This window comes from Vombatus ursinus, unplaced genomic scaffold, assembly GCF_900497805.2.
Source record: "Vombatus ursinus unplaced genomic scaffold, bare-nosed wombat genome assembly UNPS02011369.1, whole genome shotgun sequence".
NCBI classification, from domain to species: domain Eukaryota; kingdom Metazoa; phylum Chordata; class Mammalia; order Diprotodontia; family Vombatidae; genus Vombatus; species Vombatus ursinus.
Genome location: NW_020951147.1, coordinates 6,217,979 through 6,245,345, shown reverse-complemented (window position 1 = coordinate 6,245,345; position 27,367 = coordinate 6,217,979). Strand labels below are relative to the sequence as shown.

At 51.7% G+C, this 27,367-nt stretch overlaps 1 protein-coding gene across 1 annotated transcript in view; it reads right to left on the bottom strand.

Annotated features, from left to right (window-relative positions):
* NRXN2 (neurexin 2) overlaps nt 1-27,367 on the bottom strand; it is a 159,524-nt gene that overhangs the window by 85,407 nt on the left and 46,750 nt on the right. The window contains exons 5-9 of the mRNA XM_027856256.1: nt 20,250-20,411; nt 18,478-18,913; nt 9,072-9,458; nt 8,345-8,548; nt 1,988-2,014 (exon numbers count right to left, since the gene is read on the bottom strand). Of these exons, the coding sequence (XP_027712057.1) occupies nt 1,988-2,014; nt 8,345-8,548; nt 9,072-9,458; nt 18,478-18,913; nt 20,250-20,411 (1,216 nt within the window). The remainder of the gene's footprint in view (nt 1-1,987; nt 2,015-8,344; nt 8,549-9,071; nt 9,459-18,477; nt 18,914-20,249; nt 20,412-27,367) is intronic.

Below are 27,367 nucleotides of genomic sequence, written 5' to 3'. Positions count from 1 at the left end.
ACACACACACACACACACACACAGCGTCGCCAACACAGCCAATGTGTGCATGCACACAGCCTTACCACATACACCCAACACGCATACACACAGCCCAACACAAACACATACATACAGTCTTGCCAACACAGCCAATGTGTGCATGCACACAGTTTTACCATGTACACCCAACATGCATACACACACAGCCCCAACACAGACCCAGCCTCACCATGCACGCCCAATGTGCACATACACATAATCTCAATCTATGCCCAGCCTCACCATAAACACTAGTATTCGCACACACATTGCCCCCAAACGTATAGCCTTACTATGTACCCAACATACACATTCACACACAATCTCTCCATGCACATAGCCTCACCATACACACCCAACATACACACACACACACACACACATACAATATCATTGCATGCCTAACACACAACTTTACTACCTACCCCTAGCACACACAAAGCCTCATCACACACTTCTAATTCATATATAAAACTCCACCATGTCCCCAAACACCAAGCACATCTTCACCACACACTCTTGATACACATCACATATATGACTTTTACCTCCTGGATCCAGCACTCACATTGCCGCACTCCATACAACCACACAAAAACCTCATCACACACACCCAGACATACCCAACCTTGACATGTGGTCACATGTATACACACCCCTTCATCCCATGCTATATCACAATCTTCACAAACACAGCTTCTCTATAAAGTCATCATGCACATTCAAAATCCTACTGCACAAATCCCAACATCCCTAGGTTGACATATATGAACCCAACCCTGGACAAACAAACACACAGAGAAAAAAAGGCTGTTCTCCAACATGATTAGAGTGGTGCATTACATTTAATCAGCTAGGGTTGCCATCTTGACCAGACCCAGATGGCCAATTTTTAAAGGCTTAAAAGACAATCAAATACACTTTGCAGTAAACAGCCCTGAGTTTAATTGAATTGGTCTTTGATGAGTCAGAAGGCACTTCCAAAGCTACAGCGTCTCTGGCCAATACCTTGGACCTCAGCCCTTACTGTGGAGCCTGTGGTGGGGGCAGACAGACAGCCAGGACCATTTACTATAGGTAGGGGAAAGGGATGCGCCCCAGATGCATTCACATGTGTATCAGCCCAGCTTCCCCAGACAGTCACAAGGACACACATGACTCTAGATCTGCACACATACATGCACACGTGCGCACGCACGCACACACACGCATACACACACACACAGCCTCAGTAAGCCAAGGGAGGCAGCTGCTGGGGTGGGGGGGGCACATCTGAGCACAGACACACACTAATCCTTCTCCCTGATATCAGTAAACACCTTATTCCCTCGGCCCTGCCTCCCCCAGTATCCCCATGCCTGCTTCCCACAGAGCCTTCCATCACTGACCCTGAAGGTCAGACAGAGCATCATCTCCAGGTCCTTAGTTCCTGGTCCTCCAGCCCTCTTCCACCTCTCTGGGCTCTCTCCATGCATCTCGCCTTCCCCACTGTGGCCATCTCTGGAACTGCAGCTGGCTAGCCTGGCCCGCTCCCCGCTGGATGTCGGAGGATGGGGGCAGAGGCGAGGGTGCTCCCTCCACACCACCACCCTCCATCTTCCTACCTGAAGCTTCAGGCCCTGCCCTGGGACCTGCCCCACCTTTCCAATGTCCCACCCACCATCTGTTGGCCTTTCTTGGGTTCTGCTCTTCTCCTAGAGTCTGTTAGCATCCTGGCTCCCTCTTTTCCTTGCTCTGCCCTTCTCTGCTCCTATTCCCCTCTTGGGGCCATAATGTTGCCCTTCAATCGCCCCCTCCCCCCCCAGACACACACATACATACATACATATACACACAAACCCTCGATTCATTCCCCTCCTCCACTTCCATCATCTCCCTCTCCTTCAGAGCCCACTTGGGGTCTCTATAACCCCAACACTTTGCTCCCCAACCCTGCTTTCAGTAGAAGAAGAGGGAAACCACTTACTGGGTGCGCAGCCGACGCGCAGGCAGTCTGGGGGGCCCATGGGGCGGGCAGAGGAGGGGGAGGGGAGACAAAAAGGCAAAAGAAATTTTTTTTACATCCTTCACAGGGAGGGGCATCTGCGGGCAGGGGTCCCCCCGGGGCCACTTTCTGGGGACCATGCGTGCCCAGGTATCCTCTCCCCATCCTGGGCCAGGCCCTCACCCCTCCTGTCCCCCAAAGGGCTCCAGGCCCTCAGAGCTGGGGGTCAGGGTTGCTGGGGTGATAGGGTGACCAGGCTTCTGCAGACGGAAGGCCCATGCCCTCCCTCCTTCACATCTGGGGGAGAGGAGCACCTTGTGAATCCCAGTCATACAGTGGGGGCATGAGGAGGTGGGGATCCTGACACCCCCCCCTGCAGGCTCCCCAACATCAATGGGAGGAAAAGCAGGGGGAAGACAGGGCCCCTGGGCCTCCAGCCATGGGCGATGCCCACTTAGAGACCTGGGGGGTGACTCTTCCTGTCCCACCCCAGGCTCTAAGCTAAATCAGGGGCTCCGTCCCAGGTGCCCACCCCGTGGCCACGGCTCACCAGAGCCCCAAGGGTCTGATCCCTCACCCTCCCTGGAAACCTTCTTTCTCGGCTTGCCGCCTTGGGGAACACCAGGTTTTCAATGGAACTTAGGGGGAAATCTGAGCCCCAAATAACCCTCCCTTGGAGGAGGGCACTCTGGCTGCCCTGCCTCCTTCCCTGAGGGGGGGTATGGACGGTCCAATCTGTGTTATAGACAGGGGCACTGAGGGCCTGGCCTCCAGCCCAGGGACCCTCCTTTTAGTCTTTTTCCCTACCTGGAGGTGCTCAGGGTCATGCAGAATGCATATAGCTTAGGCCAGGAATGTTTTCATGGACCCCATCGGTTCTAAAGGCAGCCCCCATGGGGCGTCTGTCTGTCCCATTCAGAGCAAGAGAAGTTAAAGGGGGCTCAATTCCAAACATTTATGAAGCAGCTCCTCTGAGCAGGGCCCTGGAATGTAAAGGCAGCTACAACATGGCCCGTGCCCCTGAGGAGCCCAGCCTTGGAGGCCAAAGCCAAGCTGCCTCTCATTCCGGCCCAATTCCTGTACGATACTGAGCTGGGCAAGGAGGTGTGTCTGGTGTTCCCCCGACCCCAAGAAGGTTCCCAGGGTTGGGGGTTCCCATCATTCCCCTGTGGCTCTGGGGGGTCGCGAGTCACTTGGGCCATAGAGCTGAGCTCCACACGACTCGGTCAACCGCAGCAGAAGAGTGGGGGGGAGCAGCCGGGACCCCAGCCCACAGCTTGGCACTGACGCAGGTCGGGGGCGAGGGAAGAAAGGAGATCGAGGGAAGGCCAAACAAAGAGGGGAGCCTGAGGTAAGCTGAGCAGCCAGGGCCAAGGTCCAGAAGGAGTTAGGTAGGGCAAGTAGAGGCCAGGGGAAGGAGCGAGCAGGAAGGTTAGGAAGGGGTCCAGGGGGAGCTGGAAAGGTTGAGGTCAGGTGGAAGGGAAGAATCTGGATAAAATGGGTTAAGAGGGAGGGGAAAGAGAAGGGGCATGAAGTGGGGGTGAAAGGGGTCAGCCAGCACAGACCAGGAGGGAAGACGACGGTAGGGTGGGAAAGGGTGCCAGGCTCTGGGCTGGGGTCTCCGGGGGCTCTCTCGGGACCAGCAGAGTCTTCACCAATGAAGGGTCCAAAAAAGAAAAAGGGAGTGAGGGCAGCATGCCCCCCATAAGGGAGGGGAAAGGAGGTCCCAGGATGGGAGCTTTGAAACCTTCCTCTCCCACACCGGGAACAGAGGCAAGGGGGAGGGAAGGAAGCCCCTTTGTCTGGAGAAGGAAGCAATGTGAGCTGCAGGTTTCCTGGACTGAGCTGATGGGCTGGAGAGACCAGCTAGGCCCTCAAGGCTGACCACCCTGCGGGGAGCAGACAGAGAGAGGACACAGCCGGAGGGGAGAAGAAGCAGATGTCTCTGGACATCTCCACACCCACACAGTAAGAGTGAACAGACACCAGCCCTGCAGGGCACTCTCAGTAGGTACTTGAGTGCACCCTTGCCCCGGATGGGCACGGCCCCCACTGGGGTCTGAAGCCTGAGCCGAGGAGACATCTGGCCTAAGGACCCCCGAGGAAGGCCACATGGACACCAAGGGAAAGACCCCCAGAAAGGTGGGCTTCCTGAGCCGCCAGCATCTATAGGAGGACAAGGGTGAGGCAATGTGGAGGCCAGAATGCACGGGGCCCCAGTCTGCGCTTCTGGAGGGAGAGCCCACAGTGATGAGCTCACAGACCCATCTAAGTGTACTGAAGGAGAAGGACCTATTATCTGTAATGCTAACCCAACACACACAGAGGTCACAGGCTGAATAGATGGCCCCATCAGCAGGACTGACAGGGCAGCCAGATATGGGAAAGCAGGCAAGGATGCGCGTTTTATTTAAGGAAGGACACCAAGCCCCTTCCCCCAGGGACCCAAGGCCCGGCCACCAGAGGGTCGAATACTGGGGCTGGCATAAAGCTCGGACTCTTTGGACCCTCCTTGTGTCCCTGGGTGGGTTGGGGAGGGGAGGCCGGATCTTGGGAGAGGAGGGAGGTGCAGATGGATAAGGAGGAGGTGGGCCCAAGTGCACCCAGGCTACACGTGCCCTGTGGCAGAGAACAACCTCTCAAGAGCAGAGCTCCTAGGTCCTCAGGCTCCAGCCTCGCATCCCCCCTCCACAGCCTGCACACTCACTCTACCTCACTCTGGATTCCAGCCCTCTGCCTTCCTCATTCTCCCCTGACACTTAGCTTCAGGGAGAGTGGGGGCAGAGAGCCCTTGACGACAGATTATCTGTAAGCCAGCTCAGGTTCAGCTGGGTTGGGGTGGGGGTGCCCGGCAGAGCCACATTTCCCCTCCTACATCCTCAGCATGCAAGGAAGAGCCAGGGACCCAGGGGTCACTCTCTCCTTCCTCACCAAAAGCCTCCCCACTGAGCCAAAGCCCATCCATCCTCCAAAGCTGAGGTCAAAACCCTTCTCCTCCATGAAGCCCCCCCAGACTACAGCAGCCCATGGGGACTTAACTCCTGACAGGTTGGAGCATCCCCAATCAGTGTTGGATTCTCTGCTTTTGGGACCTCCTTTTTTGAGAGGGGCTCCCTAAGGAGGGGACCAGGGCCCATGTCTGAGGCTTCCCCTGTGTCCTAGCCCAGTGCCAGCTGCGCAGTGAGTAAATGTGATTTAGTGATTTAATATCACTAATCATATGAGTTGAGAAGACACTTATTTTTCAGATGGGGAAACTGAGGCCCAGGCAGGAGAGAGTGCTCTGCCCAAGGCCATACTGGCAAACTATGGCAGAGGTGGGATCTCACCCCAGGTCCCTGACTCCAAACCCAGCAAGCCTGCCACGACCTCAGGCCAGAGCTGCCACTACCTCCACTGATACCGAACTTCCCACGGCTCCATAAGAGGTCCTGTGCCCAAGTCACGAGCTTTCCTCCTCATTCCCTCCCTACACAGAAATGTGAGCTTTTCCTATTATTATTATTATTTTACACAGGTGGAAACTGAGGCCCAGAGCTGGGGAGTGACTTGTCCAAGGTCATATGGATAGTCAGGCCTCAGGTCCTCCAGCTCCAAATTCTGCACTCGAGGGATAAGCTTCTGGAAGACCTGGGGCCTTAGCAACATCCTATCTGAGGGTCAGCACCATGGGGTCACGGCAGACCTCAAACATCATCCGTCTCCTTTCCATCCTGATTGCCCTGAGTGGGTGGGGCCCTGGGCAGGAGGAGAGGGGAGCATTCTGGGGGGAGGGGAGTAGAATGGAAGCTCTTTTGAGGACAAGCCCGTTTCACTTTTGCCTTCGTTCCCCTAGCACCTTAGCCAGCGCCTGTCACATAGTAGGTGTTTTATAAATGCTTACTGACTGTTTGATCTACTAAAATTAGTTAAACTGAAGATCTCTACGGTTTCTTTAAGCTTTAAGTCCCCAAAGCTTAGCAAAATGCCCATCAGGTGATTAATAAATACTTGCTGATTGAGTCATTGGCTGGTTGGTTGACTGGGCACCCACCTCCTGGCAGCTTCCAAACAACTTTTTCTGATCAGTCTCTACATCTCCTCTCACCTTTCACAAGCCCAAGTTCCCTAAGCTCAACACAGATCCCTCTACCTCACCCCTAGATGCCCCAGCCCCCTTCCCCCAGTGGTTATGCTCCCCCCTCCCCCACGGGGGCCCACAGAGTGGCTGTGTGCTTGGTCAACTCCCCCCACTGACGCCTAGATCCACAACCCCGGCTGCTGTCTGATCTTTCCCCAGGCACAGGCTGGGAGTGGCTGATGGGGAAGGTGAAGGTCTGGCCTATCTCCAGGCTGTCAGCCCCCTGGGAGTGGAGCAGAGCTGGGGAGGAGCCCACAGCCGAACTGCCTCAAAGCCCTTGGCTTCACACCCTTCCCGGAGAACTCCTGTTAGGGGAGAGCAGAGGCCTCATCTCAGCTGCCTTTCCCCTCCCTATGCCCTATATGACCCAAAGAAGGAGGAGGAGGAGGAGGAGGAGGAGGAGGGGGAAAAGGAGGGAGCAGTGTTCCTTACTTAGATAACTGGAAGACTCTGGGAGGGACCTTAGATATGAACAGGTCAAACCCCCTCATTTTATAAAGGAGAAAACTGCACCCCAGAGAAGGGAATACATTTGTCCGAGGTCACAGAGGAAGTGGGGGTCGAGCCAGAATTCAAACCCAGGTCCTTGCTTTCCCATGAAAGCCTCTTGTCCCATTTTGGCACCTTCCCTGTGCTGATTATTTCCAGTCTATCCCACCTAATAGTTGGCCTGTTATGTCCCCCATTAGACCGGGAGCTCCCTGAGAGCAGGGGCTGTTCAATTCTTCTTTGTATCCCCAGTGCTTAGCATACAGCAGGCATTTAATAAATGCTTGTTGGCCTGCTGACTGACTGACACTTCCCCTAATCATTCCAAAGAAGCCTGTATCATGTATCCCATGCACGTGACTTATCCTCCATCACACGTTGGACACAACACTGGGCCCACATTACTTCCTGCTCCATAAATGGGACACCTGTGACCTGACAGGGTGACCCAGCCTCCCAGACACCTGCTGGATGTGGGTGAGGGAAGAAGAGGGCTCTTGGATACAAGCTGTCTCAGGTGGGGCTGAGGACTGAGTGCCAAAAGGGACCTGAGGCATCAGTGAGCCCAACTCCCCTTTTTTTCCTTAACAGATAAGGAAACTGAGGCATAGAGAGGAAAAATGACTTGCCCGGGTTGTCAGCAGCCAGGCTGGGTGAGCCCTAGTCCATTGGTCTTTGATGCCTCTCGAGGCACTTTCTCCTGGTCTTTTATCATCATTTTTATCTCTTACCATCTCACCCCACACTGATATCCAGTTCTAGGTCACTGTGAAATCTTATTAAAGACTTGAAGTCAGCAAAGACTACAGTTTGAATCCCACCTCTGATCCTGACCAGCTGTGTGATCTTGGACCAGTCCCTGCACTTATCTGAGACTCCATTTCCACATCTGTAAAATGGGACTAATGAATCTTGACCTGTGTCAAAGAGATCTGGGAGCTCTTATTATGGTCAGTTTCCACGTCCATGAGGGCCAGTGAGGGCAGCCAAGACTACTGGAGCAGGCGGGCTTCTGTGTGGGGTGCGGGAGTGGAAGTCAATCACCTATTTCCTTCATTCCTCTACCCTTGTCCACCAGGTGACGCTCCTCGTGAATCGCAATGCCTCGTATTGTTTGTGACCTGTCGTGTATATACACATGTCCGTGGGTGGGGGCTCGGAGTGGGGGAAGGCTCAAGCAGTTCTCACAGACTGTCTAAGGATGGTAGGCAGGGGCAGATCGGGCACACATATAGCCCAGAGGAACCAAGTCTGGTTCGCCTCTGCACCTCCCGGCACCCTTGGCGCCCAGCTCTGGGTGCTGCCCATAGGAGTACTGGATGAGTCAGTGCAGAGCAGGGCTGATTGACAGCTCTGGAGTTTCCCAGCATCCCTCCCCCCCCCCCAACTGGGTATGGCCAGGGACAGATGCTGCCGGGACTCTGTGTACACTGGGCAGGGAACGTTATCACGCCCGAGACACACACAGGCAGATGGTGTTATTGCACGCTGTGTGTCGACAGCTCAGAGGGTGTTATCACATGCGATGGTATCACCCCCTGGGCTGTGTCCAACTCTGCCTCTCTCTCTCTGGCTGTGTCCACGCAGGGTGGGTCCAGTCCCAAGGCTGGCTTCGCTCCACCCTCCCCCACCCTTGGCACTCCTCCCAGCTTCTCCAGAGGAAGGGGGGGTGGGATGAGGTCAAGGTCAAGGTCAGGATCATGACTGAGGGGAGCAGGAGGGGGGGTTACCAAGGTTGACGGTGAGCTTCATCTGCCCCCCATCCAGTTCGAGGCGCAGGGTGTCCGCAGACTCCTTGGAGGTGGTGGCCATCATGAGGCCATAGGCACGCTGGGACATGAATCGCAAGGACACATCCTCAGCTTCAGTGTGCATGGCCGTGGGTAGCATGATCTTCATGTACATGGAGCCGTCATAACTCAGAACTGTGGCCTCTGCCCCAGAAAGCGAGGGAGAGAAAGAGTGAGCGCAGTTACAGAGGGGTAAACCTGGGGGAGGAAGGAGGCCGGAGAGGGAACAAGGCCAGGCATGGAGGAGACTGGAGAAGTGTGACATGGGCAACCCGAAGGTGGGAGAGAGAACAGGGATGGGGGGGGGGGCGTGACACAGAGATGGGAGAGAGAAAAGAAGCAGGTTGTGGGGACCCTGAAGGGCAGAGAAAACTGGAATGAGGATGGAGACATTTAAAAAGAAAAGAACAGGACTGGGGTGGGGGACCTGATGGGGAGGAGGAGCAGTGCCGTGGATCCCGAGGGTAGGGTGTGGAACATGTGGGTGGGAGAGACTAGACTGCTTTAGGGGATCATGTTAAGGAAATAGAGACTAGGGAGGAGATTTGAAGGTTCTCAGGTGGGAGAGACCAGGGTCAGAGGATGGGGGACACTGACGGGCAGAGAGAGTTGGAAGAGGGTGAGGGACACAGAGGAGGGCCAGGATGGCCAGCTGACCTGTACTCACCTCTCTCACAGACCCGGCCCAGGAAGCCCGTCCCAACACAATCACAGACAAAGCGGTTCCAGCCTTCTCGGCAGACCCCCCCGTTTCTGCAGGGGGCTGTTCCACACTGCCTCAGCGTTTCTCTTGAACAGAAGGGGGCAACCCCTACGGCCCCTTGGGCTTCAGCCAAACTCCGAAGGTCACGACTGCGCCCGTCGATGAATAGGTCCCGAACACAGCCTACGTATCCAGCCCGAAGTGCCGCCGTCCACACTTCGGGGGGCAGTGGCAGGTCCGCCCGCCCCCCTTCGGGGAGGCCCCCCAAATACAGCTCACTCTCCAAGTCCAGGATCTCACTCTCCCCGCTGGCCAAAAAGGGGGTGCTTCTGCTGTTCACCGAGATTGAGCCTGAAGGACCGAGGGAGAGAAGGAAGGAAGCGGGGCGTCAGTGGGTGTTTGGGAAGGTGGCAAAGGGTGGGGAAAGTAGACAGACTGAGCCAGAGCAAATGGGGAGCCATGGAAGGGGTAATGAGAATGAGGCAGGGGACAGCAAGTCAAAGAGGAGGACAAGAAAGGGAAGAAAGCAGGACAGCTGAAGGAAAGAACGGGAGGACAGAAGAGAGATGGTGCAATGGGAAGGATGCAAGAAAATGCTTGGGGAGGGTGAGCCTCTGCCATCCCTTGGGAGCACAAGATTTGACAAACAAGGTTAAGTGACTTGCCCAAGGTCACACAGCTAGTAATTGTCTGAGGCCAGATCTGAATTCAGGTCTTCCTGACTCCAAGTCCACTTTATAGATGAGGAAACAGGATTTAGAACAAGTTTAATGTCTCTTCTAAACGACAACCCTTCAGATACTTGAAGACAGTTCAGACCCTTCTTGGTCACCATCTTGGCCTACCTCCACCTCATCGATGTCTTTGGTAAGATATGGCACCCAGAACCAAACATAGTCCTCCAAGTGGGATCTAAGCAGAGCACAATGGTGGGGATTATCATTCTCCAAGTATGTTCTATTTTTACATCACCCTACCCAGCACCCTGGGTGCTGCCATCTGTCCACCTCCATGTACCTCTCCCATCTTCCTCAGAGAGTCCAGCACCTGGGGCCCAGGCTTCCTCTCTACCCCAATCCTTGCCCTCCTCCTTACTGACTTCTAGATACGTGTTAAGGACCCTTCAAAGCTCCAGTCTCCCAATTCTTCAACATTCTCTATTCCAATGACCTTCAGCCTCACTCAGATAATGAGACAGATAATCTCAGTCACCCACCAGAGCGGTCACACCTAGGACCTCCCCATTGTCCAAACATGCTCCCTCCGAGATCTTATACCCTCTGAGTGGCCTCTCTGACCACAGCACACCTCTCTCAATGACTTTCTCCTAAATTTGCTCTTCCTCCTCACCACCACACCCAGATCATTGAAACTTCCGGGATTCCCAGTCCATCAATCCTGCTCTAGTCTTCCTTCCTCCAAAATCCAACCAGCAAAGTGAAGTGGTTCAACAAGGCGATGTCCGCCTTTGCATCCCTTCCTGCCTGCTCCTTCCACTGTTCACAGCCTCCTTAATCCCTGAGTCTGGCTCACCTCCACCATCCACCTTCTTTCCTCCTCCTGAGCTGCTCATCCCTGTTGGAGCAAGTCACCAAAGAGAGCAGTTTGAGCGTATCAAACCTCCACTGGGCCCTCAATTCTGAAATCTTTCTATTGTACTTCCATGACTGACTGATCACACCCACAACTTCAGCTGTTCCATTCTTCTCCCTTCCCCTCAAGCCCCTGATCCCACCCCAGACCCCTTTATCTCAGCAAATGACCTTCTGCCTGACATTGTGGGATCCCCTAACGAGAGCCAGACCGTTTCACTTTTGTTTTTGTCCTCAGCACCTAGGATGCAGTCTGCCATGGAAGAGGCTCTTAATAACTGCTCAGCAAATTGAATTCATCTGAAGCGCCCTTCAACACCTCCAAGTCATTCTAAATCATCATACATTATTTTCCTGACTTTCAGCACCGTGGAAGGAGGGTCCCTTTTTGTTGTCCAGATTAATCTCACCATTTGTCCCTTTCCATCTCCTTTAGGAGTTCCAGTGATCACACCTCTCTTCTCTCCTCCTCTCTTCTCTCTGTCTCTCTCTTTCCCTTTCCTCCCTCCCTCTCTCTCCTTCTTTCTCTCCCTCGCTCTCCGTTTCTATCTTTCTCCCTCCCTCTCTCCCTCCTCTCTCCTTCTCTCTTTCTCTTATCTCTCTCCCTTTTCCTCCCTCCTCTCTTCTCTCTCTTTCCCCCTCTCTCCCTCCTTCCTTCCCTCTCTCCTTCTCTCTCTCTCTTCCTTATTTTCACTTCCTCCTTCTCTCCCTTCCTCCCTCTCTCCGTTTCTCTCTCTTCCTCTCTCTCTCTTCCTCTTCCGTCCTCCTCTGTCTCTCCCCATCTCTCCTTTGCTCCCTCTCTTTCTCCTTCTCTCTCTCCATTCCTCCCTCTGTTTCTATCTCTCTCCCTCTCTCTCTCCTCCTCCTCTCTCTCTCTTTCTGTCTGTCTTCCCCTCCCTTTTTGTACCACCCACGCTCCCTTAATTCCTTGCAGTCTACCTTCTGACCCCACCACTCTCCTGAACCTGCCCTTCCAAAGGTCTCTAATGACCTCTGAAATGCTAAATCTGATGGCCTTTACTCAAGCCTCTTCCTGCCTGACCTCAGCTGCTTTGGATAGTATTTCAGGATATTCTTGTGGACAAGATGGAGACTTGGCAGAGGCCTGACAATACTACAGATTGGAGAAGTCAGAACAGTTCGAAAGTCCAGAACCAAAGAATCATCATTAATGATTCAATGTCAATTTGAAAAGAGGTCTCTAGTGCAATGCCTCAAAGATTTATGTTCAGTTCTGTGACTTTAAACACTTTTATTCATTATCTGGATAACACAAAGCTGGGAGAAATAGCCAACGCATTGGATAACACAGGCAGGGCCCAAAAAGACCTCAGCAAGCTTGAATCAATCAATCAACAAGCATTTATTAAGGACCTACTATGTGCCATAGGCAGTGGGGATACAAAGGCAAAAATGAGACAGCCCCTGCCCTCAAGAAGCTTACATTCTACTAGGAGTAGACAACATGTTCACAAATAAAGTAAAAACAGGATACATGCAAACGAAATGCACAGTGGTGGAGGCGGCCTAACAACTGGGGGCCTCAGAAAAGGCCTCTTGAAAGGGGTGGCACTTGAGCACTGAAAGTGTTCTGAAAAGGAATGGTAAGGAAGGAAAGCATTCCAGGCGTGGGAGACAGCCTAGGCAAAGGTACAGAGGTGGTAGATGAGATGTCATGTACAGGGAACATTTTGACCAGAACTCAGAGAGTGTGGATAGAAACTAATAAAATGAAACTGAGGAAGGATAAATGTAAAAAATCCTACACCTGGGTTAAAAAAAAAAACAAAACAAAACAAAACTCCCTAAATTCAAGATCAGAGAACCAAAGAAGTGTCTGATGAAAGATCATGAGGTTTTAATGGATTTCAGGCCGAAATGCTCGATGGGACACAATTTCCAGGACCAGCGAGGTGATGCTTCCACTGTCCTCTGCTCTGGTCAAACCCCCTCTGGAGCCCGTTATAGGAGAGAACATACCAAGCCCGAGGGCATTCAGAGGACACAAGCAGGATGGTGACAATCACGTCTAGTAAGGACCATTGGAAAGAACTGGGAATGTTTAGCTTGAAGCAGACAGGACACAGAGAAGGAGGTGGCTGTGAGTATCTGAAAGGCTGACGTGCTAGGTCTGGCCGCAGCAGTAGAACTTGGAGGAAGTTTCACAAAGAGATTTCAGCTCTCTGAAAGAAAAGACTTCTTCTCATTGAGAGCTGTCCAACAGTGAGATGGGCTGCTTTGGGAGGTCATGGGTGGTATCCCCTCACATTAGAGGCTTCCAAGCAAAGGGCTCATGGCCACTTATCTAGAATGTTGCTTGAAAGATCTTGTTGAGAAACAAAGTGTCCATGCTGGCCTCTGGAATCCCCTGGAATGCGGCATTCTGTGGTGCCAGGTGATGCTGCAAGCCACTCCATCTTCCTGAACACTCACTCTTCCATAAGAGAGTTCTCTCCTTTGCCCTGGCCCGGCCAGATGCCATTCACCCTGCCATCCCCTCCCACCCACACCTCCAGAGACCAGCCTTGGGGGAGTGAAGATACTGGATTTTGAAACACAAGTCCTGGGGCTGAGCTGTCCTGCTCAGTGAGAGCCCAGGATGTCTTGCTGGCTCCAGCTCCAACCATGCTTCACCCCAGCCATCTTCTGGGTATCCACTCTGCCACCCACATGCTTCCCCACCTCACTTTCCACCTCTATCTCTGGGAATAGTAATCAACTGTTTCCAGAAACAGCTACCATTGCTTCTGGTAAGAGCACACCAATCTATAGTTCCATTTACCATCCCAGTAACTTCCAAGTCAAAAGCAGCCCTGCTTGACCACCTGTAAGCTCCTTGATGGAAAGGACTGTCTCACTTCTTTATTTATTTGTACCCACAGCTTAGCACAGTGCCTTGGACACTGTATGAATGCATGAATGGATTGATGGATGGGTGGATGGATGGATGGATGAGTGGGTGGGGGGATGGGTGGATGGATGGGTGGTTGGATGAGTATTTGGATGGGTGGGTGGATGGATGGATGGATGGGTGGGTGAGTGGGTGGATGGGTGGGTGGATGTATGAATGAGCAATTAGTTTGTGCTCAGCTAGAAAAACCTGGGTTCAATTCCTGCCTCAGGCACATTCTGGCTGCATGATCCTGGGCAAGTCATTTAACTTCCAAGTCAGGGTTTCTTAACCTTCTTTGTGTCATGGACTCCTTTTGCAACCTGGTTAAGTCTATGAACCCCTTCTCAGAACAATGTTTTTCAATATACAATTCATGGTATCACAAAGGAAACTAATTATGCTGAAATACAGTTGTCAAAATATTTTTAAAAAAACAAATTCCTCAGCCCCGAGTTAAGAACCTTGCTTTAAGTACTCTTGAAAGCAATGAGTTGGAAGGAAGGTGCCCACCCTGGATTGGCGGAAGGAGTTTCTTCATCTTTATCCATGAAAATGCCCAGTGTCTGTCTTGATCCCTACATGCCAAGCACTGTGCTAAGCACATGCTTACTGCATTCTTTTCACTCTGGATCCTGGTTCTCTTTCTGCCTCATCCAGCAACTTCTCAATCTCCTTTCCTGGGCCACGGTTTTCCTTCTTCCCCCAAAGATTCCCCACTGTCACCATGGGCTCTGTCCTGGGCCTCTTCTGCCCCCTATAGTCCCTGTCTCTCAGCAATCATCCATTCCATGCATTCAATAATCCTGACGATGCCTTCCGAATCTCTCAGCCTTAACTCCCATCCCTCCTTGCCAGCCTCCTATTGGATATCACCTAGACCTGCTGCCAGACTCCCAGACTCAGCTGAAGTCATCATCTTCTTCTCTAAACCTGCTCCTCTTTCCTTCCTTATATCTTTTTAGGGCAACACAGTCCTCCTCATTGCCCAGGACTGGCACCTCCTCAGCCCTGACTCTGCCTTTCCTCCTCCCACTCCACATCCAGTCTGTTGCCAAGGATTGGCAATTTCACCTCCACAGCATTCCCCCCATACGTCCCCCCTCTCTCCACTCACACAAACCCCCCCCCCATTCTATTTCTGCCTATCGCCTTTCCCTCAGACCATTCAATCACCTCCTAATAGGTCTCCCTTTCTCTTTTCTCTCCCCTCTCCAATCCATCCACGCCATGATGATTCTCCTGCAGCACGGGTCTGACCATGTCACTCCCTGAATTCAGCACCGCCCTCTAAAATCAAATGCAAACTCCTTTGTTTGACATTGAAAATTCTTCACAAATGGGCTTCAGCCAGTCTTTCCAGGCTGAATACACATTCCTTCCTTTTGCATATTCTGCACTCTCGCCAAGCTGGCCTAATTACCATTCGTTGTAGGTGAATTCCCTTCTCCTGCCTTCAGGTCCTTGCTTTGTCTGTCCCTGACCCCAGCATGGAATGCCGTTCCTCTTCACATCCACCTCTTGGAATCCCCAGCCCACTTCACGGTTCAGCCCATGGGCCATCTCCTTCTTGGGAGAGACCTTTCCAGCGGTTCCTGCCTCCAAACGATTTCGTATTCATTTCAGATCACATTTGCACATTCTTGTTTTATGCCCATAGAATGAAAGCTTCTTTCTTGAGAGCAGAAATCGTTTGGTCTTTGAATCCCTAGAGACCTCTGAGCTCAGATTGGTCTGATCAGTCACAGTCAGACACACTGCCCCTTGACCCCCAACATAATGACATCACTTTGGTCCTCTTTGAGCATGAAGGACGGCCAACCAGCCTAGCGAAGTGCCCACAAAACGAGGGGTTGAATAAAGAATTATTTATTGATTGATCTTTGTCTTTAAGGATTCGTCTCTTCCTGCAGGGCACAGCTCAGGTACAAACCCCCTCCCCGAGAGAGACTTCCCTAATCACTACAGCTGAAAGTCTTCTCTCTCTCTCCTCTCTGCTCCTAGAGCTCTCCTTTGCCTGCCCCAAGCTAGTCAACCAGGACCTATGGCCCTCTAGTACTCTAGGTCTCCAGTGGGGCTCAGGGAGGCACAATGATCCTTTGAGCCTTATCAACTATTAAGCGCCTACAGTGTGTTCAGAGTGCTGGGGGTACAAAGACAAAAATGAAATACTCCCTGGCCTCAGGGAGTTTCCATTCTATCAGGGGAGACCACGTGTACATATACAAGTGTAAGAGGGGTATTTCACACTCCCCCAACCCCAATTAGTGTAATTAGTAAGACCTCTAGGGCCTAACACCTTTATCAGGTGAAAACACTTCCTTGATTGAGTCAAAGAATCAATCAAATGTGGTAATTAGGTATGAGCTCTCTGCAGAAACAACCAAAAGTACAAACTGGGTACAAATAGCTTGGTTAATGAAGTGGGGAAGAGCGAAGTCTTTCTGGCTTGGATGCCCTCAGATGATGGAACGTTTGGGAACCGGTCAAAATAAAGTGCCACATTTCTGGGTCTCAGTATATCAGAGAAGGAGGTTCCAGCAACTGTTTTGGGAATGAAGCCACAGGAGCACTTTGAGGAACTTACACCTGTTTCACACGCTCTCCCCCTCTCATTTGGCCATGTTATTGGAGAAATCAGAGCAAAGAACAAGCAATGAATCCAGACAGACAGTGAGGAATCGGGGGAAAGTCTCTCTTCTACATGCTGAGAACTGTAGCCTTAGGACTCTGCCAGGGGCCCAAGCCTCAGAGCCCAGCAGAGAACTACATTCACCCATGGGCTATTGGATAAGGACTCCACAATGGAAAGAAGGATTTCCAGTGAAGACGCAAATGACCCTTAGGCCACCTGTGCTCTCAAAGCCTGAGCGCATTGAATGGGCTGGTGGAAGAGAAAGTCTCTGGTTTGGGGGCATGTTTTTTTATCCTTGTTTTTACCACATCACCTGAGTCAATACCTATATGTCTAAAGGCTGGCAAATTGATAAATATTATACAAATTATATAAAATTAATAAATGTCTGGCTGGCAATGGGGATCACACCAGTGGGTGTTCGTGAGCAACACTACTGGAGAAAACTCTCGACCCCTCAGGGTCACCCCTAGAACCCTAAGATCAAAAGTACTCAGTCATCTTCCAGGGACCCAACCTGCCAGTGTTAGTGGGAGTCAGGAAGCAGCTCCAGGAGCGGTATTACACAAGCACACGCAACATATATACAAAGTGAATTTGTTGTTGTTCAGTTTTCAGTCACGTCTGACTCTCTGTGACCCCATTGGGGGTTTTCTTGGCTAAGATCCCGAAGTGGTTTGCCATTTCCTTCTCCAGCTAATCTTACAGATGAAGAAACTGAAGCAAACAGGGTAAAGCTGACTTGCCCAGGGTCACACAGCTAGTATCTGAAGCCCGACTTGAATTCATGAAGATGAGTCTTTCTGACTCCAGGCCTGGCACCCTGTGCACTAGGGCGCCCCTGGCTGCCCAAACAAAGTGAGCGCAAAGTAGCTTTGAAAGAGAGGACACTACTTGTTAGGGGATCAGTCACTTCATTATTCTGGGACTCAGTTTCCCCCTCTGTAAAATGAAGGCGTTGGATTGGATAGTCTCTGAGGTTTTTCCAGCTCTAGATTTACGACTTCATGGTGCTAAGGTATTTAACTCCATTCCTTCCTTTTGACAGGTTAGGAAACTGAAGCTCAGAAAAACAAAGTGATTTCCCTGCAGGCACAGAGCTGGAAAGTCCTGGAACCCAGGTGTTCTGAAAGACAATGTCATAGAGGCAAGAATGATGAACAACTTGGTTTAAACCCCACCTCAGATAACCACGCGACCCTGAACAATTCCCTTGACCTCTATCTGCCTCAGTTTCCTCATCTGTAGAATGGAGCTATAATCTTTGGGATACCAACCTCACAGGGTTGTGAGGATCAAAGGAGACAAAATTTTAGGCATATCTTAATGCACTATAAATGTCCCTTGACAGCAGGGCTGAATTTTACCTTTTTTTGTATCCCCAACACCTGGCACATAGTAGGCGCTCAATAAATGCTTAACTGACTCTATAAATATCAAGTATTATAGTTGTTCCTCCTATTGCGTGCGTAGGGCTCTTTCCACTCCACAGCATGGCCTCCCTCATTAGAGGCAGTGGAATGGTGGGGGTGAGGGTGTCACGGAGAGAAAGGGAGGGCTCTCCAAGTCGATTTCAAATTAGTCAGACGTCCCACTTGTTGTTCATCTTGGTGCTTCATCTCCAGCCTGCACCCTTTTGCACAGGCTGTCCCTGACGCTGGGAATGCCTCTTCTTACCCCTCCTCATTAGAATCCCAAGCTTCACTCCAGGCTAGAGACTCAAGGCATGCACGTGGCACCCCCTTCATCAATCCTCTTGACATCACTTGGTATTTGCACATCTGTGTACACAGAACATCCTCCTAATGGAATAGAAGGCAGGGACTGCGTTTGTTTATTTCAGAAAAAAGTGTAGATTTTGAGTCAGAGGACCTGGGTTTGAATCTCAGCTTTGCCATTTATTCTCAGGGTGACTTTAGGCAAGCCACTTACATTCCCCAAACCATAGTTTCCTCATCTGTAAAATGAAGGGGCTTCACTAGAAGACCTCTAAGATCCCTTTTAGATCAAAATCTATGATCCACAACATTTTTGCACAGTCCTCTGTACACAGCAGGTGCTTAATAAATGCTTGTTTCATTGGCTGGATCAGAAGCAAGTGAGAGAAGGGAAGGTCAGGGTATTTGAAGGGAAGAGAGGTGAGGGCTTGATGTTTTCAAGGGGAGAAACAAGGTAATAAATGGATGGAGAGAAGGGAGGGAAGGTGGGAAGGAAAGATGGCGGCAGGGTTCTCCCTCCTGAGGGCCCCCTGACCTTTGCGCCCGTCCCTCTGGAAGTCCACGTGGCACCATTCCCCATCATTGACCTTCCGGTTGGACGCCCGAAGCTTGATGCCCCCGGAGCCCATGTCGAGGAGCAGGTAGAGATATCCGTCCAACAGCTCCATGGCAAAGTAGTCGGCCCGGGCAGCCCCGTGGCCTCCTTGCCCGCCTCCTGCCCGCCGGCCCTGGCTGAAAAGCAGCAGCCCATTGGGCTCCGTGGTGCGGAAGTCCAGGGACACAGAGCCGGTGCGCTTGGCGCTCCAGCGGGGCAGGGCCACAAAAGCCTCGGGGCTCTCGAAGGTCACGGGATCCAGGGCGGCCACATCCTCACAGCGGAAAGACAGATCGCCCTGAAGTTTCATCTTGGGGTCCCCTTCCCGGGCCAGCCTGGACAGCTCCAGCTTAAAGTCATTGTTCTTATAGACCACCTGCAGGGGACACCGGAGAGTCAGAGAGGTGAGGCCCATTAGCAAGACGTCCCTCCCCCCTTCCCTAAGCAGCTGATTCTGCCACTGGCCTGGGAACGGCACTCTCTAAGCTTTTACAGGCTCTGACTTGGTAGGGCCTTTGCAGATGATCACGTTCAAGCCCTCTCCCCCACTCACCATTTTACAACAGAAGAAACCGAGACCTAGACAGATGGAGCGACTTGTCCTTGGTTACATAGGTAGTAAGAAGCAGAGGCAGGATTTGAACCCAGGCCCTCAAACTACAACTCCTCTACTCTTCCTACTGCTTCACTTTCCAGAGGGGCCGGTAATGGAAGGAGGCCCAGTGACCTGCCGTCCCAAGGACCTGCCCCATCTTCTGGAGGGGTTGCAGTGTGGTGTCAGTTTCACAGAAAAGGCTTGAGATTTACAGTCAAAGAACCCGGGTTCAAATCTCAGCCCTGCTATTATCTGTGTGACCTTGGCCAAGTCACTCTCCAGGCCTTGGTTTACTCATGTTTAAAATGAGAGGAATGGAATATACGGCCTGTTTGGTTTCTTCGAGCTGTACATCTATGAACCTATGAACCAATGATGGTGGATAAGTCACTTCTCTTCTCTGGGCCTCAATTTCCCCGTCTGTCAAATGAAGTGATAAGGATTATCAGATTAGACCACAGGCTGGAGAGCTGAAAGGAACCTTAACGTTCACCTAATTCAGGGATTTTAACCCTGGAGGCCGTGGACTTGCTTTTTAAATATTTCAATAACTATTTTAACATAATTGGTTTCCTCTGTAATCCTGTGTGTCCTGTTTCATGCATTTAAAAACCTTATTCTGAAAAGGGTCCATAGGCTTCACCAGACTTCCCAAGGGATCCAGGACACGAAAAGAAAAGAAAAGAGGTGACGACTCTAATCTGGTCCAACTTTTTTTTCCTTTTACAGATGAAGGGACCGAGATGATCTCTGATGTCCCCCACTGAAGTATGAGCTTAATTCGTGGGTGAGCATCGCAGAGCCGGGATTTGGGAGATCCTGGCACGGGGTCAGTGGGGCCTCTAAGTCCTGATCTGGCGAGAGCCAGGCATCTCCTTTCACTTTTCCCTATCTGGAGTCTTTGTACAGTACCAGCTGCTCCACGGGGGTTGTAATAAGCAGCAGTGAGTTATCGTTCTATCACTTTGAAGACAATGGTGTGGGGGTGGCCATGGTGCCTACAGGAAGGGAGGGCTTGGGAAGGGCAGGAGGCAACACTGTCCTGGCACATAGGAAGCTTTCTCGTTGACTGACTGATTGATCACAGGAGGTTCCGGCCCTTGTGGGCCCCACTCACATCCTTCAGACAGCCCATAAAGTTGTTGCTGACCGGGGAGCCCGGTAAATCTGCCGTGTTGGGGCTGCCTCCGATGTAGAAGAAGTCATCAGAGCCCAACATGGTGTAATCCTCCTGGGTGTAGCCTGTGGTGGTCAGGATCCCGTCCACTGAGATGGTCACCTGTCCAGCCCGGGACGGGATGGAGGAAGGGGAGAGACAAGGAGACAACAGGGCGTCAACCTCCTGAGGGGAGGCTGGGGCTGGGCCGGGGAGAGGGGCCGGTAGGGGTGCTGGGGGAGGGGGCCCCATTTTTATGTCTGCTTGTCTCAGAGGGGGAACAGTGGGGAAGGACAGGGAAGGAGGGAAGATGGGGCGGGGGCTAGGAGGAAGCACAAGATTTGATGGTCTCAGGTTGGGATGGAGTACTAGGCAACGGTCATAGCGTCAGGGGGTGAAACATGTAGAAAAGAAGACGTAGAAAAACACACAGCAAGTGTCCAAAGAGAAGACTGAACTGAACCCCCTAGAGGTCCCCCTAATGCAGGGGAGGGGGAAGGGGCAGAGTCCTCTACAGACCAGAGGAATCCCAGGGAGAATGGGACCTTCAAACTGGCACCAAGACAGAGCCACACAATGTCCCTTGCCCCTTTTCTGGGCCCATACTTCATCCTCAGGGCCTCTCTTAGAAGCAGTGAGGTGGGGAGGGCATTACTGCTCTTCTTTGAACCTCTGGGTCCCTCCTAAAGTGCAGTTTCCCTTCTCAGGCTAAAGGATACTTTGTCCAGTCTTGGCCTAGCAAGGAGATGGGAGTCAGGGTGACAGAGCATAAGAAAACAGAACCTGGGCGCCCTGACTCTCAGAATCACAGAACTGAGAGCAAGAGGGGACCTCAGACCCCACCTCCTCATTAGCAAGAGGAGAAAACTGAGGCAGACGGGGAAGTGACTTGCCCAAGGTCACAGAGAACCTGGTAGAGCTGGGATTCAGGTCCAAGGCCTCAGACTCCAAATTCAATGGGCTTTTCCACTGGGATATTCTTCCTTTTGAGTGCCCACATAGGATGGGCAGGTCTCTTCTTGGCTGACCCCAGGCTGCACAAGTTCTTCCTTTTCCCCCTCCCTGTCTCAGGGCCCAGGGCTCCCAGGAGCCGACGTCACAGAGATGGCTTCCTGGCTCACCCTGTGGAGGATGGAGTGGAAAGGTTTGGATTTGGAGGCAAAGGACCTGGGTCCAAATATGGGTTCTGTTAGTCATGAGCTCTGGGATCCAAAGCAAACCCCTTCCCCTCTCTGGGCCTTAAAACCCCCTCTCTAAAATGAGGGAATCATTCTATGTGATTCAGCTTTAAATTTTGTGATCCGCCCACCTAACCTCCATGAACCCCAACCCTGGAGAAGCCCCTAACCCCAAGACTCCACTACAGCCCATAGTTCAGGTGACATTCCATTTGGACACGGAGGCAGGTACACATGGTTCATACATAGACTAGCTAGGCAGGTCCCTTCTCCTCTCTGGGCCTCACTGTCCCAATCTATAAAATGGGGTTGGGGTGACTGGACTATCTCCAGCTCCAGGCTTTAGGTGGGGGTTGAGTGAGGTGACCTCTGATTCCCTGGTTATGAACCTTGGGGGTCCATAATGACCTCAGAGACCAGGAGCTCCCTGAGGGTAGGACAACTCCTGCTCCACCACCCAGGCTGGGCCGGCAAGTACACGTGTGGGGCAACAGCATCACGGCCCCAACACAGAATGACCAGGGTAAACCCAGACATGTGGCTATTCCCCCTTCCACCCAAGTCAGACTTGACAGCTGAAGCCTGGATCTAGGATCTCTGAGCATCTGTGCCAGTGTCCTGTCCTCAGCTCCATGAGGCCAGGGGGGTGTCTGGGCAACCTCTAAATCCCAATGCTGGCTGCATTGGGCTGGACTGTAAGTAGGGTTCATGGATAGAGAGCTGGGGGCAGAGGGCCTGGACTTTGGGAAAGAGAATTTTGAGGAAGATGCCTCTGGCATAATGGGTAGAGAGAGGGCCTCTGAATCATGATGGCCTGACTCATTGTGGCTGTGTGGCCCTTGGCAAGTCAGGTAACCTCTCAATGCTCCACACTAATCTCTAAGGCTAGCAGATTCCTATATACACTAGGGGAGGGAATTTCCTCACTGGGAATTTTCTGTATCAATGATACCTCAGATCTAGTCCAAAATAACACTTTGAGGAGGTTGAGGAAGGGCCTGGGCCAGAGAATCTTGGGGCTGGGGTAAGGGCACAGGATCCCTGGGTTCCACAGTCTGTCCTGCTTCTGTTTGAACAGACCACTTCTCTCCCTCACCCACTCATCACCCCACCCATATGTGCACCCACATTTCCTGACTCAGTTTCCCCTCTCTGAAACAGCTTGGGATGGAAGAAGAGTTGGGGGTGAGGGAGTGGCATTCCAGTCCTACAAGACCCCTCCCCTCCAGTCCATACGCACACGCCACCAGCCATCTTCCATCCGCCTGGCCTCTTGGGCCCCACGGTCCGTGGAGGTCGAGGGGAGGTGGGTTCAGGGCAGGATATAAAAGCAGACTGGAAGGGAGGAAGAGGCCCTCTTCTCTGCTCTCCAGGCCTTCAGCTCTCTCTAGGCTTGGCCAGAGAATGACCTGTGAGCTGGAGCGCTGGGGGGCCAGGTAGCATGGAGAGGGGCTACCCCCTGGGAACCATCAAACCTTGTGCTGAAGGAAGGATGCCTGGATTCAGAGGCAAGGAAGGGAATTGGGGGAGGGGTGCAGCTGCCATGGGAGGGAGGCTGAGCTGACAGTTTGAAAGGGATTTTTTTTTTGGTTGTTTTCGTTTTTGGTGTCTGTATTGTTGGTTGTTTTTTTTGTTTCTTGATTTGTTTTATTTTTTTAATTGGGGAGGAGATAGTGTTGGAGTGTTTATTTCCTCTTCCCCCCGGGGAGTTTGGGGGGACTGGGGAAGGGGAAGGAAAGGGCTCATTAGTATGAGTCACGAACACATGCAAATGAGGTTAGAATAGGCAAGGAAGGGGTCAAGGATGGATGGGGCTCGTGGGGGCTGGGGGTGGGGTGGGAGGAAGTGGGTCAAAGGCTGAGGGAAGAACTACAATGAAGGTCAATGGGGGCAGAAATGAGGAAGAATCAGGGCTGAGGACACTGGGGCAAAGGTTTGGATAAAGAGTTGAAGGTGGGAGTAAGGGTAGAGGCTAGAAGTGGAGGTGTAAGGGTTTCTGTAGAAGTAGGGGATAGAGGCTGGAGATTAGAGTAATGGGATGAGGGTGGAGAAAGGGTAATGGGGGAGGCTGAGGCAGTCTTTTTCACTCATCCTAATCCTTTCCTCTTGTTCCCCAACCTTTCCATCTCTCTCCAGGACATCATTGACAGACAGTCTGCCTCCTCACCCCTTGCCAATCTAGCACACAAGGTTTTTCTGTCTAGTGTCACTCCCCTGTGTGTGAATCTTGTTTACCCAGTCAGGCTGTGAGCTCATGGAGGGCACAGAGACCCAAGGTTGAAAACAGCAAAACCCAGTGCTTGGTGACTGACAGCTCTTCACCCCACCCCCATCCCTTCCTCCATCTTCCCACAAGGTCCAGGGTCTTCTATAGAAAGTCCCTTTTGTCCATCAATCCTACCTCTGGGTAGGATGACTCCTAAGCTCTAGCACTATAGGTGTCTGGATGAGGGTGAGGAAAGGGTCTCTCCTGCTCTCAGAAACCTCCAGAAAATGAAATTAGTATCTTCCCCTGGTCATCTACTCTGGTGACTCAACTCCAGTCATTCTCTCTTCTATCAAATCTAAATCTCTTGTACAGCAGTACCTCTTCTTAGCTGCCTTGCCCTCCTCCTTTTCCTCTGGTCTTTCCTAATCATTCTCCACTCAGTCTAGGTGGGTCATCACCCCAACTTGTCCTCTCTGTGGCTGTCCTTGGCTCCTCCCCAGATCTAATCTCCAGGGGAAGGAGGCAAGTTATTCCTTCCTGATGGTCAATCTTACTCTAACCCTCACCTTAACCTTCTTGGAGTTCCCATGATCTCTGATGGCAAAGCAGAGAAATGGAAAGAAGGGGAAAGAGTGTGAGGGATTCAGAACAATGGGAGAGTCAGAGGAGAAGGAACAAACTGGGGACGGATAGTGTGGAGAGGAAGGGGAAAGGGTCAGTGGGAAAATTGCGAACAGGTCTTTGGGAGGAAAGGGGAGATGAATTGGGTTAGTAAAACCCTACTGTTCCCTCAGACAAAATCATAAAGTCCAGACACAAAAATGGCGGCTCGTTAGTAGAAGCAGGAAACGGGAGTGCAAACCCCTCATCCCCCCGACTCCCCCCCGGGCCATGACCCCCAGCTCCCCTAACCCCACCGCCCGGCTTCTGGAGGGGCAGGGGCCGGCTGGGGGAGGAAAGAGGAGGGAGGGTAGGGGGACAGCGTGCCATCAACAGCAACAGCCAGAGCCAGGAGGACACATGCAGGTTAGGGGGGCTGGGATGGAGGAGCCAGGCCAAGCTAAAGGAAGCCAAGGGCTTGCAGCCATGGGCCCAGGGCATGCAGTGGGGAAGGGGTAGAGGCGAGCCGAGAGATGGAGCCAAGAGAGTTGAGGGAGGAAAGGGTTCCTTCCAAAAGGCGAGGGGCTGAAGAAGAGACATATTGAGAAAACAGGGATGCTCAAAGGAAAGGTCTCAGAATCCTGAGCTTCATTCCCCATGGGGGACCTTTGCCTACCCACCCACAAGCCAATTGCATAAAACCAGTCACACACACACACACACACACACACACACGTGTGTGAGCCCATAGCACCATGGACAGCACCCAGCACAGACACGTAACACACGTGTGTGCCCATAGCACCATGGACAGCACCCAGCACAGACAAGTCCTGCCTCCATTCTCCCCATACAAACAAACAGGTCGCAGTCAGACGCTGCAGGTTCTACTCCACTTAGGATCACACAATTAGAGTTAGAAGGGCCCTGAGAGGTCGTCTACCCCAACTTCCTTATTTTTCTGATAAGGAAACTGAGGCCTGGAGAGGTTGTGACCTGCCCTTGGTGACAGAGCCAGGATTTGAACCAAGGTCCCCTAACTTGAAATCTAGGGCTCTTTTCTGGGTGCCACATCACTTCCTGTTCTCAGACTCTCTCTCACTCTCCCCTCTACCCCTTTGGAACCGGGGATGGGGGGCTGGTCAGAAGGAATAGGAGGGGTGGCTGAGGCATATGAAAGAGGGCTGGCTTCTACATTTTCTTGGGGCTTTCCTGCCTGTCTATGTGCCCTCTTCCAAAGGCATTGTTGGGAAGTGGAAAGGATGGATTTTGAAACAGAAGTCAACTCCATTGTTTGTCAGCTGGATAACCTTGGCAAGCCCTTTCCCTCTCTGGGCCTCATTGTGCCCAACTCTAAAATGAGGGGGCTGGATTCAGTGAGGCCTAAGATGCCTTTCCAGCTCTTGGGCTTATGATCTTAAGTCTGTGCTGCATCAGAGGCAGTGCGGCACTGTGGGCAGAGTACTGGACTTGGACTCAGGACGACCTCAGTTAACCAGTCTCAGATACTTCCTGGCTATGTAATCTCTCTGTGTCTCAGTTTCCCCATCTTCAGAATGGAGATAACAGCTATGGCACCTATGTTAAAGGATTCTTGTGGTACTCAAGTGTATAGCACTAAATACATGTCAGTTATTAGCATGAGAACAAAAGTGGTGGATGTACAGGGCTCAAGACCAAGGCCCAAAGTTAGAGAATACCTGAGACAAAACTAGAGCAGGGGGAGAAAATCCATTAGGCCTCATCTGCCCCATCTCCATTTCCCATCATCATCAATGGACAGCTGATCTCTAGCCTCTGGTGGAAGAAGACCTGCACCTGTGTATGTGGAAGGGTTGGGGGGGCACGGTCCAGAGACCTGGCTTTGAGACCTAACTGCTACTTATGGGCTATTTGACCTTAGGCCAAGTCATTGAACACAGAGCCTGAGTGTACTTTAGTTTTTTTGTTTGTTTGCTTTTCTTTTTGGGCGAGGCACTGGGGTTAAGTGACTTGCCCCAGGTCACACAGCTAGTAAGTGTTAAGTGTCTGAGGCCGGATTTGAACTCAGGTCCTCCTGACTCCAGGGCTGGTGCCCTATCCACTGCGCCACCTAGCTGCCCCCTGAGTGTACTTTAGAAATCAAGTCCAGCACCCTCATTTTGCATACGAGATGAAGAGAAATGACTACTCCAAGGTCACAAAGGTTGTGAGTAGTAGAGCCAGGTTTCCAGCCAAGGTCTCTGAATCCAAAGCCATTGCTTTTACCACTGTACTACACTGCCTCCCTGGGTCTTGGTTTCCTTATCTGTAAAATAGAGTTAATAATACTTTATGGTACCCCTCCCAAAGTTATTGTAGGGAAAGCACTTTGTAAACCTTAATGCTTTCCTACAAAAATGGGAATGATTTATAAGAATAAGAAATGCATGGAAGTAGTTCAGAGAAACTACTATACAAAGTCAGGGGTTCATTATCACCACTCAGACGAAAGGGCAAACAACTGCAGCGCACCTCACCAAAGCCCCAACTTTCAAAGGAGATCATAATATCCCCCCCTGACCATTCTCAATCATCTACACCTTCATATCCATCTTCAACCTGGCCCAGGAGAACTGTTTTTCAGATCGCTGAAGCCAAGATCCCATAAGGACCTTGGACAGCAAAGAAGCTAGCCTTCCTGGATGCTGGGGGACAGACTCAGACATTTGGCATTGAGAATTCACAGTCTCACCGAATGTTAGAAATCCTCCATTTTACAAATGGGGACTCTGCAGCCCAGAGGGGAAGTGATTAAACCAAGGTCATATGCCTACTAAATATCAGAAAGGGGATTAAAACCAGGTCCTCTGACTCCAAACTAGTTCCCCATCCACAACCTCATGCTGACCATCTGAAAGGGAAAAGAGCTACTGAGGGAAGTGGTGGGTTCCCCCTCACCGAAGTTCTTTAAGAGAAGACCAGGCAACCACTTGCGTATGCTTGGCTCAGTGCCTGGCACTTAGCAGGTGTTTAATAAATGCTTGTTAATTTGACTTGTTGAGGCTATCACATATGGGCTGGACTAGATGCCCCTGAAGTCCCTTCTAGCTCAGAGATCTGAGATTCCCATA